Source organism: Cervus canadensis, chromosome 24 (genome assembly GCF_019320065.1).
Source record: "Cervus canadensis isolate Bull #8, Minnesota chromosome 24, ASM1932006v1, whole genome shotgun sequence".
NCBI lineage: Eukaryota > Metazoa > Chordata > Mammalia > Artiodactyla > Cervidae > Cervus > Cervus canadensis.
Window position 1 is genome coordinate 10,607,980 of NC_057409.1, and position 14,586 is coordinate 10,622,565.

Below are 14,586 nucleotides of genomic sequence, written 5' to 3' on the forward strand. Positions count from 1 at the left end.
GGAACAAAGAAAATAAAAAGAAAGAGAGGCAGAATATTGAATCTAGGGAATGGGCATTGTGTAGGCTGAATAATGGCCCACAAAAATAACAGGTCCTAATCCGTGGAAGCTGTACACTTTATCTTACATGACAAAGATTTGCAAGTATCATTAAATAAATACTCTTAAAATGGGGAGATTATCCTGCATTATCCAAGTGAGCCTTAATGCAATCACCAATATCTGAGTAAGAGAGTAAAACTGGATACAGACAGAAGAGGAAAAGGCAAAGTGGCCATAGAGGCAGAGAGACACGGCCACAACCCAAGAATGCCAGCCACCACCAGAAACTGGAAGAGGCAAGGAAGGGACTCCTCCCTGGAGCCTCTGGAGGGAGCACAGCGCTGACTCCTTGTCCATCAAAACTGATTTTAGGGGGATTCCGTGGCTGTCGAGTGGTTAAGACTCTGAGCTTTCACTGCTAAGGGCCCAGGTTCAATCCCTGGTTGAGGAGTGCTGTGTTGTTCAGTCAAAGAAAAGAAACTGATTTTGGAATTCTGGCCTCCAGAACTGTATGAGAATAAATGTGTTATTTTAAGCCACCAAGTTTGTGGTCATTTGTTACAGCTGCTGTGTGAAACTAATCGGGGTATACAGAGATTTATTATGCTTCCCTCTCTTCTTGTGTGTTTGGAAACTTTCCTAATAAAGTTGTGTTTGTGCGTGCTCAATTCACAACACTATCTACGCAACAGTCTTGCCAAGGAAATAGAAACAGAATTAGCCAGTTCAACTACCAGTTTACATAATATACAGAAAAGGAACAGATCATAGGGATATCCACAGCAAACTCAGACTGTAGTGAATGCACAGAACAAACCATCTGGCTTCTCCAACAAATTATACAGGAGAAAATGATGACGGGAAGAACCTACAGATTAAATAAGATTTAAGAAACAGAGCAACCAAAATGCTACATGTGAGCCTTTTTTGGATCCCAATTCAAACAAATGAGAGAGAGAGAGGAGCAAAAAAAGAAAAAGAGGAATTACAAAACAATCAGAAATTTGAACACATTGGATATTCAACTACACTAAGGAATTAATGTGGATTGTTAGGTTAATGATTTCACAATTATGTTAAAAGAATTCTTATCTTTTAGAGACACATATGAAATATATAGGGCTTCCCTGGTGGCTCAGCGGTGAAGAATCCACCTGCCAATGCAGGAGACGTGGGTTCAATCCCTGGGTCAGGCAGATCCCCTGGAGAAGGAAATGGCAACCCACTCCAGTATTCAAGCCTGGGGAATCCCATGGACAGAGGAGGTTGGCATACTACAGTCCATGAATTGCAAAGAATTGAACACAACTTAGCAGTTAAGTAACAACAACAACAAGAAATAGTTACAGATGAAATTATGTATTTGGGGTTTGCTTCAGAATAAAATGGGACATACCTCAACTGAAAAAAAAATGGTTTGATAATTGTTAGTGTTGGTTGATGGTACCTGAAGCGAAGTGAAGTGAAGGTCGCTCAGTTGTGTCTGACTCTTTGCAATCCCATGGACTCTAGCCTGCCAGGCTCCTCTGTCCATGGAATTCTCCAGCTCAGCTTACTGGAGTGGGTTGCCGTTCCCTTCTCCAGGGGATCTTCCCAACCCAGGGATTGAACCCAAGTCTCCCGCACCGCAGGCAAATTCTTTACTGTCTGAGCCACTAGGGAAGCCCTCAGAAGTTTTGAGTAGAAAGAAAGTTAATCACCACCATGAGCTAAAAGTAAATGACAAGAATGTTTACCATATACTCCTGAGGAGGTTTACATTTTTTACATATGTAAATACTTTTCATACTATGATTTCACAATTATGTTAAAAGAATTCTTATCTTTTAGAGACACATATGAAAGATATAGGGCTTCCCTGGTGGCTCAGTGGTAAAGAATCCACCTGCCAATGCATTTTCAAACTATGGACAGAGGTTCATGACATTGTACAGAAGGCAGTGATCAAGACCATTCCCAAGAAAAAGAAATGCAAAAAGGCCAAAGGGTTGTCTGACGAGGCCTTACAAATAGCCGAGAAAAGAAGAGGAGCTAAAGGCAAAGGAGAAATGGAAAGATATACCCATCTGAATGCAGAGTTCCAAAGAATAGCAAGGAGAGATAAGAAAGCCTTCCTCAGTGATCAGTCCAAAGAAATAGAGGAAAACAATAGAATGGGAAAGACTAGAGATCTCTTCAAGAAAATTAGAGATACAAGGGAACATTTCATGCAAAGACGGCTCAATAAAGGATAGAAATGGTATGGACCTAACAGAAGCAGAAAATATAAAGAAGAGGTGGCAAGAATACACAGAGCTAAACAAAAAAGATTTTCATGACCCAGATAACGACAATGGTGTGATCACTCACATAGAGCCAGACATCCTGGAAAGTGAAGTCAAATGGGCCTTAGGAAGCATATCTACGAACAAAGCTAGTGGAGGTGATGGAATTCCAGTTGAGCTATTTAAGATCCTAAGAGATGATGCTGTGAAAGTGCTACGCTCCATATGCCACAAATTGGGAAAACTCAGCAGTGGCCCCAGGACTTGAAAAGGTCAGTTTTCGTTCCAATCCCAAAGAAAGGCAATGACAAAGAATGTTCAAACTACCACACAATTGCACTCATCTCACACACTAGTAAAGTAATGCTCAAAATTCTCCAAGCCAGGCTTCAGCAATACGTGAACCATGAACTTACAGATGTTCAAGCTGGATTTAGAAAAGGCAGAGGAACCAGAGATCAAATTGCCAACATCTGCTTGATCATTGAAAAAGCATGAGAGTTCCAGAAAAACCTCTACTTCTCCTTTATTGACTATGCCAAAGCCTTTGACTGTGTGGATCACAATAAGCTGTGGAAAATTCTGAAAGAGATGGGAATACCAGACCACCTGACCTGCCTCTTGAGAAACCTGTATGCAGGTCAGGAAGCAACAGAGCTGGACATGGAACAACAGACTGGTTCCAAATCGGAAAAGGAGTATGTCAAGGCTGTATATTGTCACCCTGCTTATTTAACTACTATGCAGAGTATATCATGAGAAACTCTGGGCTGGAGGAAGCACAAGCTGGAATCAAGATTGCCAGGAGAAATATCAATAACCTCAGATATGCAGATGACACCAATCTTATGGCAGAAAGTGAAGAAGAACTAAAGACCCTCTTGATGAAAGTGAGAGAGGAGAGTGAAAAAGTTGGCTTAAAGTTCAACATTCAGAAAACTAAGATCATGGCATCCAGTCCCATCACTTCATGGGAAATAGATGGAGAAACAATGGAAACAGTGGCAGAGTTTATTTTCAGGGGCTCCAAAATCACTGCAGATGGTGACTGCAGCCATGAAATTAAAAGATGCTTGCTCCTTGGAAGGAAAGTTATGACCAACCTAGACAGCATATTAAAAAGCAGAGACATTACTTTGCCGACAAAGGTCCATCTAGTCAAACTTATGGTTTTTCCAGTAGTCATGTATGGATGTGAGAGTTGGATCATAAATAAAGCTAAGCACAGAAGAATTGATGCTTTTGAACTGTGGTGTTGGAGAAGCCTCTTGAGAGTCCCTTGGACAGCAACCAGTCCATCCTAAAGGCAATCAGTCTTGAATATTCATTGGAAGGACTGATGCTGAAGCTGAAACTCCAATACTTTGGCCACCTCATGTGAAGAGCTGACTCATTGGAAAAGACCCTGATGCTGGGAAAGATTGAAGGCAGGAGTAGAAGGGGACAACAGAGGATGAGATGGTTGGATGGCATCACTGTCTCACTGGACATGAGTTTGAGTAAACTCCGGGAGTTGGTGATGGACAGGGAGGCCTGGCTTGCTGCAGTCCATGGTTGCAAAGAGTGGGACACGATGGAGTGACTGAACTGAACTGAACTGAAATACTTTTCACTGTTCAACTCTTATAGCAACGATACACAGCTACAGTGCTGAGACACCCTGGCAGTTTCCAGATACCCAGTGTAGAGACCACCTGTCCTAACTTACCTTTTCTTTAAGTACAATACCCAAGTTCATACTGATTTTGCTAATAAGCTGATAGTCTCAAATTAGTTCAATGTATGGTTCAAAAATTTGGTCCTGCTCCCTTACTCAGGCTTGTGTAACTTTAAATGAGCCAAAGCTTGAGGCTACATATAGCAAAATGACGTGCAATTAAAAAAAAACACTGTTTTGGTGCTACTTTTGAAGTTAATGTTGTTAAGGAGGATGTGGCTTTGTAAGCTGATAATTTAATGAAGTGTCTAATGTATATATCAAAGTTTAGATAATTCCTTACTCTTAGGGTGTATTGATACCTTGAATGTAGTGTGCTCAGTCACTAAGTTGTGTCTGCCTCTTTGACCCCATGGACTGTAGCCCACCAGACTCCTACATCCATGGGATTATCCTGTCAAAAATCCTGGGGATCCATTATACCTCAGGTGTACTTTTGCGTGAATTTTTAATTTTTTATAAGAAAGGGATTTTTGTTGTTTGTTTTTTTAAAGTAATTCAATGTTTGTTTGAATTTTAGAGATGAGAACAACAGTGAAAAAGAGAACTGTCCTCAAGCCATAAAAAGCATAGTTGTGTCTTGGGATGGGCTTTTCCTATGATAGCATCTTCTTAGGACATTATGTGCTGTATCTCATACAAGGTAAATGGAAGTAAAAATGATGTAACTGGGAATATTCTGTTAAATGAAAGAAAAGAACAATAACAGTAAAGATGCTGACATCAATGACACATATAATGGATGTGACTAAACTAGTTTCATGAAATTTGAGCATGTAAAAGAGCATTATGTGTAAAATAGTAAATTATTGCCCAGAATGATTATGTCAGTAACTGAAAGAATAAATTAACCTGAATCACTTTGTTGTATATTTGAAACTAACACAACATTGTAAATCAATTATACTTCAATTAAAAATTAAATGATTTTTAAAAAGAATAAGTTAGGGCTTCCCTGGTGGTCCAGTGGTTAAGAATCCACCTACCAAAGCAAAGGACACGAGTTCAGTTCCTGATCTGGGAAGATCCCACATGCCTTGGGGCAATTAAGCCTATGTCCCGAAACTACTGAGACCAAGCTCTAGATCAGCAACAAGAGAAAACCCAGGAGCCGCAACAAAGACCCAGGGCAGCCAAAATAACAAATAATTAAAAATAATTAAATATTGTAAACAGGCATTTGACTCCAGCAGTCATTCTCACCAGGGGTTACTTTCCCTTCCAAACACGTGTGTCAACGTCTGGACACATTCTTGGTTGTCACCGGTGGCAGGGGAGGAGGGGACTGGGGTACTGCTGGCATCTAGGGGACAGAAGCCAGCAAGGCTGCCAACCAGCCTACAAGGCACAGAGCAGTCCCTGCAACAAAAATGTATTTGGCTCAACATGTTAACATTGCTGAGGTTGAGAAACTCAGGATTATGTCATCTTCATTCCAAAGAGTTTATATATTCAAGCTGGCCTTAAAAAGTTTTCGAGGGAATTCTCTGTGGACCAGTGGACGCTGTGGACTCCTCCATCTCACTGCTATGGCCTGGGTTCAATTTCTGGTCGGGAAACTAAAATCCCACAAGCCATGAAGCCAAAAAAAAAAAAAAAAAGTGTCTTTGGGGAATCTTGTCATCAGGAAAATAAGGGATTGCTTATTTGAAGAGTGGCCTTATGTTTGGGTTTATAAGAGATTTTAAAGTTTCCTTCATCAAAAAAATATTTTAAATTAATGAATTTACCTTAAACTTTAAATGATGATAGTTGATTGCTAGATTGGTCAGTCAATCCAAAATCTGACCGCCTTTCACCATCTCCACTTTCATGGCTCAGGTCCAAGCCACCATCATGTCTCACCCGGATGTGGCCCCTCACTGTTCTCCCTGCTTCCACCGTCACACCTCTTTTAGTCTGTCCTCAACACCGTAGTGCAGTTGAGCCTATTAAACTTCATCATCGGTCAGATCACATCATTCCTCTGCTCAAAACCTGCCAATGGCTTCCACCTCACTTAGAGCAAAAGTTGAAGTCTTGGACTCCCCTGGTGGTCCAGTGGTTAAGAATCCACCTGCCAATGCAGGGCACATGGGTTTGTTCCCTGGTCCAGGAAGATCCCACATGCCTCGGGGCAATTAAGCCCGTGTGTTGAAACTACTGAGCCTGTGTTCTAGAGCCTGCACGCTTCAACAAGAGAAGGAACTGCAATGAGAAGCCTGGGTACTGCAACTAGAGAAAGCCCACTCACAGCAACAAAGACCCAGTGCAGCCAAAAAATAAATAAATAAAATTATGTTTTAAAAGCCAAAGTCCTTTAAAATGCCCCCAAGGGACATATAAGACCTGACTTCATCTCTGACTTCTGGCTCCCCAACTCCCAAGTCAGACCACCTTTGCTGATCTCCAGCAGCACTCCAGGCACACACCTGCCTCAAGCTTTTCCGCCTGCTGTTCTCTTGGCCTAGAATGCTCCTCCCCAGATACCCAGAGTTCAGGTCTTTACTCAAGTGCAACTTCCTCAATGAGGCTTCCCCAGTTCCTCAAACAAATTGCAGCCATTCGCTGACATGCCCTAGGCCCTCCTACCTTGCTTTATTTTTCTCCACAGCACTTATCAATTTAACACATCATATATTTCACTTGTTTGCTTTGCTAATTATCTATGTCCCCAACTAAGTTGTAAGTTTCTTGAGAGCAGGGATTTGTTTCTTGATTACAGTACTGTATCCCATTACCTAGAACACTGACTGAGCACATTGCAGGTGCTCCTTGATTAAGTTTATTGAATGAATGAGTAAGGTTAAAAAGACAATGTGACTTATCCAAAGCAACATAGCTGGTAGGTGGAAAAGGAATTACAGTCCAGCTACATTAAACTCTATATACCTTAAACTCTAGTTACCCTGAACCCTAGTTCTGTCCTGCACGGCTATTTTTTAAAATAATTTTATTTATTTATTCATTGTTGACTGTGCCGAGTCTTCACTGCCGCTCAGGTATTTCTCTCATTGTGGCAAGTGGGGACTGTTCTCTAGTTGTGGTGCATGGGTTTCTCACAGCAGTGGCTTCTCTTGTGGAGCACAGACTCTAGGCGTGCAGGCTTCAGTAGCTGCACGTGGGATCTAGAGCACAGGCTCGGGAGTTGTGGCATACAGACTTAGTTGCTCCATGGCCTGTGGGATCTTCCTGGACCGGGGATCAAACCCATGTCTCCCTCATTGGCAGGCAGATTCTTTACCACTGAGTCACAGGGAAGCCCTGCACGGCTGTTAGAAAGGCTTTGGTGACTTCATTCTGCTCTCTCAAGCTGTCCTTCACTCAGAGTGATGTGGACACTTCCCTTCTGGGAACAATCCTTTTCTCACCCATCAGTGGAGGATAATGTGTGAGGCACAGCATCAGAGAAAAGAGTGTGGGTTCTAGAATCAAAGACACTTGAGCTCAAAACCTTGACTGCCACCAAGTCTCTGTTTGAATTTGGAAAAGCCAGCTTACCTCTTCAAATTTGTTTCAGAATCTGCAAACTGGGAATATCATAAGTACTTCGCTCTGTTGTGAAGAATATATGACCAAAAAAAGTTGTGAAGATTGAAAAAGAAAAGCAAATTATTTTCACATGCAATATGATTTATAGAAATATTAAAGCTATTCCATGGGCAAATTATTAGAATCAACAAAAGACCTCAGTAAGATTTCTGGATATAAAATCAATAATAAAAATCATTTATGTTCCAGGAATTCTCTGATGATCCAGTGGTTAGGGCTCAGTGCTTTCACTGCTGTGGCCACGGTTCAGTTCCTGGTCAGAAAACTTAGATTCTGCAACCCATGAAGTGTGGCCAAAAGGAAAAAAATAAATAAATCATGTTCCTATAAACAAGCAATAAACAGAAAATGTCATTTTGTAAGACACAATTTATGATACCAAGAAAACTATCTTGGCCTAAGATATGTCAAGTCTTAATGGAGGGAATTATAAAATTACTGAAAAATAACTAAATGAGAACTAGATGCTGAAAAAAATAAAAAAGGAAATCAAAATATACCTAGAAACAAATGACAATGAAAACACAACTCAAAACCTATGGGATGCAATAAAAGCAGTACTAAGAGGAAAGCTGATACAAGCCTACCTCAAGAAGCAAGAGAAACATCAAATAAACAACCTAACCTTACACCGAAAGCAACTAGAAAAAGAAGAACAAAAAACCCCACAAAGTCAATAGAAGGAAAGAAATAATAAAAATCAGAGCAAAAATAAATGAAAAAGAAATCAAGAAGAACTCGATGAATGAGTAGATGCAATATATTCATTCATGGAATTGTCAATATCATAAAGATGTAAGTTCTTCCCAATTAAATCGATAAGTTCAGTGCCAGTTCAATCAAAATCCCAGTAGATATTAATTAACTATATGGTGGGAGTACTTTCACAATGTATGTATATCAAATCACTATGATGTACATCCTAAATATCTTACGATTACATTTGTCAATCATACCTCAATAAAGCTGGGGTAAAAATAATATGCAAAGCACTCAAAAAAAAAAAAATCCCAATAGAGTTCTACAAGGAACTTTACTAGATGATCCTAAAATTCCTAAAATTCCAGATGAAAAAGTAAAGAGCCAAGACTAGCCAAAAAATTTTTGATGCACAACAAGAACATAGACACATGATAGAATTTCTGCTATCTAATGTTGTTGCCGTTGTTTTTCAGTTGCTCAGTCATGTCTGACTCTTTGCAACCCCATGGACTGCAGCATGCCAGGCTTCTCTGTCCATCACTCTCTCTCTGAGTTTGCTCAAACTGATGTCCATTGAGTCTGTGATGCCATCCAACCATCTCATCCTTTCTTGCCATCTTCTCCTTTTGCCCTCAATTTTTCTCAGCATCACGGTCTTTTCCAATGAGTCAGCTCTTCACATCAAGCGGCCAAAGTATTGCAGCTTCAGCTTCACCATCAGTCCTTCCAGTGAATCTTCAGGATTGATTTCCTTTAGGATGGACTGGTTTGATCTCCTTGCTGTCCAAGGGGCTCTCAAGAGTCTTCTCTACTACCAGAGTTCAAAAGCATCAATTCTTCAGCACTCAGCCTTCTTTATGGTCCAACTCTCATATCCATACATGACTACTGAAAAACCATAGCTTTGACTATATGACCTTTGTTGGCAAAGTGATGTCTTTGCCTTTTAAAACACTGTCTAGGTTTGACATAGCTATTCTTCCAAGAAGCAAACATCTTTTTAACAAGTCATATTGTAAAGTTACAGTAGTAAGACAGGGTAGTATTAACAAAGGGACAAGCAGGTAGACAAAAGGAATAGAATAGAGATACTGGAAAGAGAGATCACAAAGAGATCATACACATGGAAATTTGATTCATATGACAGAGTTGCCATTACAGATCAATCAGAGTAGATGCTCATGCAAACCATTGGCTATCCATTAGGGGAAAGATACAACAAAATTAGATTCCAACCTCATACCATATCCAGAATTAAATTTCTATTTATATAGAAGCTATAATGATAAAAAACGTTGGAAGAGAATAGAGGAAAATATCTTTATGAACTAAGGATCAGGGAAATTTTACAGATTTGATCATTAGTCCGGGAGTCAAGATGCCACATGCCTCACAGCCAAAAAATCAGAGCATAAAACAGAAACAATATTGTAATAAATTGTAATAAATAATTGTAATAAATTGTAATAAATTCAGTAAAGACTTTAAAAATTACCCACATCAAAAAAAATCTCTAAAAAAAGAAAAATTAAGACATAGAAATTATTAATATTATAACAAAGAAAAGTTGGATAAATATGACCATCTAAAGTTCAAAACTACATACATCAAAGGATACTATAAAAGTAGTAAAAAGATAAGTCGAGTTCCAAGGCTGACCATCAAAAACCAAACGTGAGGGATGGCCCAATCCTGGAAATCTCAGCCCCTTCCCCAAAAGGGCTGTCATAATCCTCCCACTCATTAGCCTATGAAATTACCCGGCCCATAAAGCAAACCACACCACATTTCAAAGCGGCACTTGGACTCTGTGAAGACCCACACTCTGGGGAATGTGTTTCTCTGTGAATAAAGCCACTTCTTATCTGTTACTTTGTCTGTCACTGAATTCTTTCTGCAATGAGACATCAAGAAACTGAGCTTCATTAGGTTCTAAAACCAGGTCTGAGATCTCTGGTGGAAGAGTGTGGACTTTGTCTGGGTTAGAGTCCCAGGCAGGATTTTGGCCGGCTTCGAGTCCCAAACTGGGTTTTGCTAGGTTCAAGTCCTGGCATATGGGTTCAAGTCCCAATCTGAAGTAAATGGTTTCATATACATTAAATCTCTCTACCAGATAACCTGGTGGTTAAAAAAAAATAAAATTATGGACATTAAAAATGGATGACAATAGGGTTATAACCTGTGAGATGTGGTCAAACAGATACTCAATGAAAAAATTAATGGTGTAAATGTATTTAAAAAAGAGAAAGTGATTAAACATTTAAATTACAAAGGTCAAAATGAGCAAACAAACCAAAAATAAAGGCAGACAGAAGAATAAAATAAAGGCATAAATAAGTAAATTAGGAAGCAAAAAATTGTAGAAATGGTTAATATAATGGAAAGCTGGTTCTAAATATGAGTGAATAAACTAATAAGTGAATAAATTCCTAAAAACGTGACCAAGAGGTTGAGGAACTCTACAAATATATAACAGTAAAAACATAATGTTCAATGAAATGGAAAGCATTCTTTCCATATATCTTTATGCCAATAAACAAGAATCTATAATAATAATAAAAAAAAAGAGATAAGTCACAGACCAGGAAAAGATATTTATATCAAATGTATCAAAGAATTTTCAGCATAATATGATGTTAATTCCTAAAACCCAGTAACTTAAAGAGAAGCCCAATAGAAAAAATGGGTGAAGAAAGAAGTAGGCAGTTTACAAAAGAAAAATCCTGAAGGCTAAGAAACATAAAATATGGTCAATGTTTCAGAAAAATCAGGAGTGGTGCCATTTGTCATTTCTTTTTATCAGTGTAATGAGGGTTTCCACTGTTCTACATCCTCCTCAGTACTTGGAATTGGCACACTTTCATTTTTTTCCAACATGGTAGGTTTGTTTAAACTTGAACTCCTGATTTTCTATTGGGCTTCTCTTTAAGTTAAGCCCAACATCTTCAGCGATAAAAGCCTCCAAGACGAGACGGTCCTGGTTCCCGCCACTAAAGAGGGTCCACTCAGCAATGAAGACCCAGCGCAGCCAAAATAATTAATGAAAAGAAAAAAAGAGAGTGCCACGTTGTGTATCGAGATTACAATAAAGTTGCAGTATTTAAAATAGGATGGGGAATTCCCTGGTGATCCAGTGGTTAGGACTCCGACAGTTCACTGCCGTGAGCCTGGATTTAATACTCCCTCATAGCTCAGTTGGTAAAGAATCCGCCTGCAATGCAGGAGACCCCAGTTCGATTCCTGTGTCGGGAAGATCCCCTGGAGTAGGGAAAGGCTACCTACTCCAGTATTCTGGCCTGGAGAATTCCATGGACTGTATAGTCCATGAGGTTGCAAAGAGTCTGTCACGACTGAGCAACTTTCACTTTCAGGGAATTAAGATCTGTCAAGTTAGCCCCACAAGTGGTACTGCCAAAAAAAAGAAAAAGGACAAGGTTAAACAAATAGTGCAAATGGGCAGAATAGAGAAAGAATCACTGGAGGAAGGGGATGACTACAAAACCAGAGACCTCGGAGCCCGTAAGTCACTGGGGCAGCAGGCTCATTCGAGAGCCCTCCCAGGGATGGCAGCCCTGATGCTCGGCAGCCCTGATGCTCAGCATTCCCGAAGCCTCCGTGACGCCTCATCATAGCCTCAGTTTCTCTCTCTGACTCTCTCACTTACTCACCGTTCCTCAAACTTTGGGAGGTTGAATACCATCTCTGCCTCTTAACATGGTCCCCTGAGCCTCTTCATCTATGAAGCTGGAATGACACCTCCAACCTCATTGTGGAATTAAGTCTGTAGAGGACCGTGCCCGGCCGCTGGTCCTCACTCTCCTCCCTCCTCTTCCTCTCTCTCTCTCTGTCCCTCTTCTGGTCAGGGCTGAGTCCCACGGGCTCCCCGTCTCCAGCCTGGGCACAACTTAGACAGCAGTGAGAACTGCTCCCCTTCCCCTAGATTCTAAGAGGGGTCACCTCATCCTGCACTGGATCCTGAAAGGAAGCCTCAGGAGTGGGGCGGGCCCCCAGGGGTGAGATAAGGGGAGAAGATTCAGGCCCAGGGGACTCAAGGGAGTGGGTCTCCCTGACGATTTAGGGCAAGAGAGGACTTAGGATGGAAGGAGCCCTCCATCTCCCAGCCCCCACTGCTCGCCCCGGGAAGGTAGAGGAGGAGGGCGTGGGAAGCCCCCAGAGTCTGGGCACTGCGCTTAGAACTCTCACTGCTAGACTGCCCCGTTAAAGGAGAGGTTGGGAATTTCCTGGTGATCCAGTGGTTGGGCACTTTCACTGCCGAGGGCCCAGGTTCAATCACTGTTCGAGGAAGAGAATGAAATCAGGTGTTCTGAGGACAAGGGTAAGAGAGAATCATTTCACTGTGCGTTCTTTCATATCTACTGAACTTTTAACTGGCTCCTTTGTGATCTCTTTATAAAAACTTTTTAAAAATTTTAATAAATAAAAAAGATATGGAGTCTGAGGTCAGACTTGAAATGTTAGTGGCTCAGTCATCTCTGACTCTTCACGACCCCGTGAACTGTAGCCCACCAGACTCCTCTGTCCATGGAATTCTCCAGGCAAGAATACTGGAGTGGGTAGCCATTTCCTTCTCCATAAGTGTAAGTGTTAGTCACTCAGACTTACCTAGATCTAAATCCCATTGCTGCCTGCTAGCTGTGACGTATCAGGCAAGTTTCTTAACCTCTCTGAACCACTATGGAAACATAGCTATAAAATGAGGATTATAATACAGTATCTATCCACTTCTTAAAGGTGGTGGTGGTTTAGTTGAGAAGTCGTGTCTGACTCTTGTGACCCCATGGACTGTAGTAGCCTGCCAGGCTCCTCTGTCCACGGGATTTTCCAGGCAAGAATACTGGAGTGGGCTGCCATTTCCTTCTCCAGGGGATCTTCCCAACCCAGGAATCGAACCCGGATCTCCTGCTTTGTGGGCAGATTCTTTACCGACTGCGCTATGAGGGAAATACTGTATTACTTCATAAAGGTACCACATAATTAAATAAGATAGTACTCAGGAAAGCAGTGAGCTTGGTGTCTGAGCCCTGGTAGGCATGTGATAAATGTTAGCTAGATTTTTAATATCAGCTTGTGCAGAGTCCCAGGATCATCAGGAAGCAGCGTTCAGACAGCCAGGAAAGGCATCCTCCCACGCCCTCTTAATGCTCCATGACTTGGCCGGGACCACACATGCAGGGCCCAAGGCGGGAGGTGAGAGGGGTGATAGCATTGCTGACTGGGCCCCAGCCCCTGCCCCAGCTGAGCAGTACCACCAAGGATCTCGGGGCCCTGTGTGGGGGTGTGAGGAGCTTCTAGGACATGTGTGTGTGATCGCATCGATCTCTGTATGTGTGTGCATGTGTCTGTGTGGAGCAGGTTAATTTGCTGTGAGTGAGGAGTGGAAGGTCCTTCATGTCTGGGCTTCTTATGTCCTGCAAAGGTTCACGTGTTGTGTGAAAGTGAAAGCGTTAATTGCTCAGTCGTGTCTGAGTCTTTGCGACCCCATGGACTGCAGCCCACCAGGCTCCTCTGTCCATGTGGATTCTCCAGGCAAGAATACTGGAGTGGGTTGCCTTGCCTTCCTCTAGGGGATCTTCCCGACCCAGGGATCAAACCCAGGTCCTCTGCATTGCAGGCAGATTCTTTTACTTCTGAGCCACCAGAGGAGCACTCATGTGTTACGTGAGTCAGTGCTCTTGTACATTTTGTGTGTCTGTAAGGATGGGTTTCGTCCTATGGGTAACGATACACATCCCACGAGGGACTGTTGTGTCAACTGTGACAGCATGTGCATTGTGTGTCGTGAGGAGTCACGGGCTGAGTCATCAGATACTAAGGATCTGTTGCATGATGTGTATTCGTGAGGGGCCATGAATGGTGTCTGTGTGGGATGACGCTGTGTTTTCTCTCAAGTGTGTGAGGGAATGCCATGTCTGCTGGTGACGGTATATGATAAGTGTCTATGAGAAGTGTAAGGATGTATGCTCTGTCTGTGAGTGATAAGGGGGTTGGGTGTCCATGAGGGGGTGCTGAGGTGAGGGGAAATCCGACGTGACCCAGCTCTCCAGGCCCCTCCAGAGCCTGACCAGCCTCAAGGATCCCAAGGAGCAGCCAGACGAAGCAGCCAAACCTGACCCTCTCACCCAGGCCACCAGCCTCTTACCTGAGAAACTGTAGGGACAGCGGTCCAGGAGGTGACAAAGAGGCTGAGGAGGAGATGGGGGCCGCCGAGAGCATGCTTCCTTACCGCGTTCTCAGGGGACTCAGGAAATGGGGCCGGGAACTGGGAGGAGGCAGAAGGCAGGCCCAGACCCAGGTGCATGACTCACTTTA

At 42.1% G+C, this 14,586-nt stretch overlaps 1 protein-coding gene across 2 annotated transcripts in view; it reads right to left on the reverse strand.

Moving 5' to 3' along the window:
- PTAFR (platelet activating factor receptor) overlaps positions 1-14,528 on the reverse strand; it is a 43,814-nt gene extending 29,286 nt beyond the window's left edge. Inside the window, exon 1 of one of the 2 annotated variants that reach the window (XM_043445690.1) lies at positions 14,417-14,528. In XM_043445690.1, the coding sequence (XP_043301625.1) occupies positions 14,417-14,490 (74 nt within the window). In that variant the 5' untranslated portion in view covers positions 14,491-14,528. Of the gene's footprint in view, positions 1-7,503; positions 7,536-14,416 lie in introns of those variants that run through there. The other variant, XM_043445694.1, reaches the window with a different exon arrangement.
- Between the last annotated feature and the right edge of the window lie 58 nt (positions 14,529-14,586).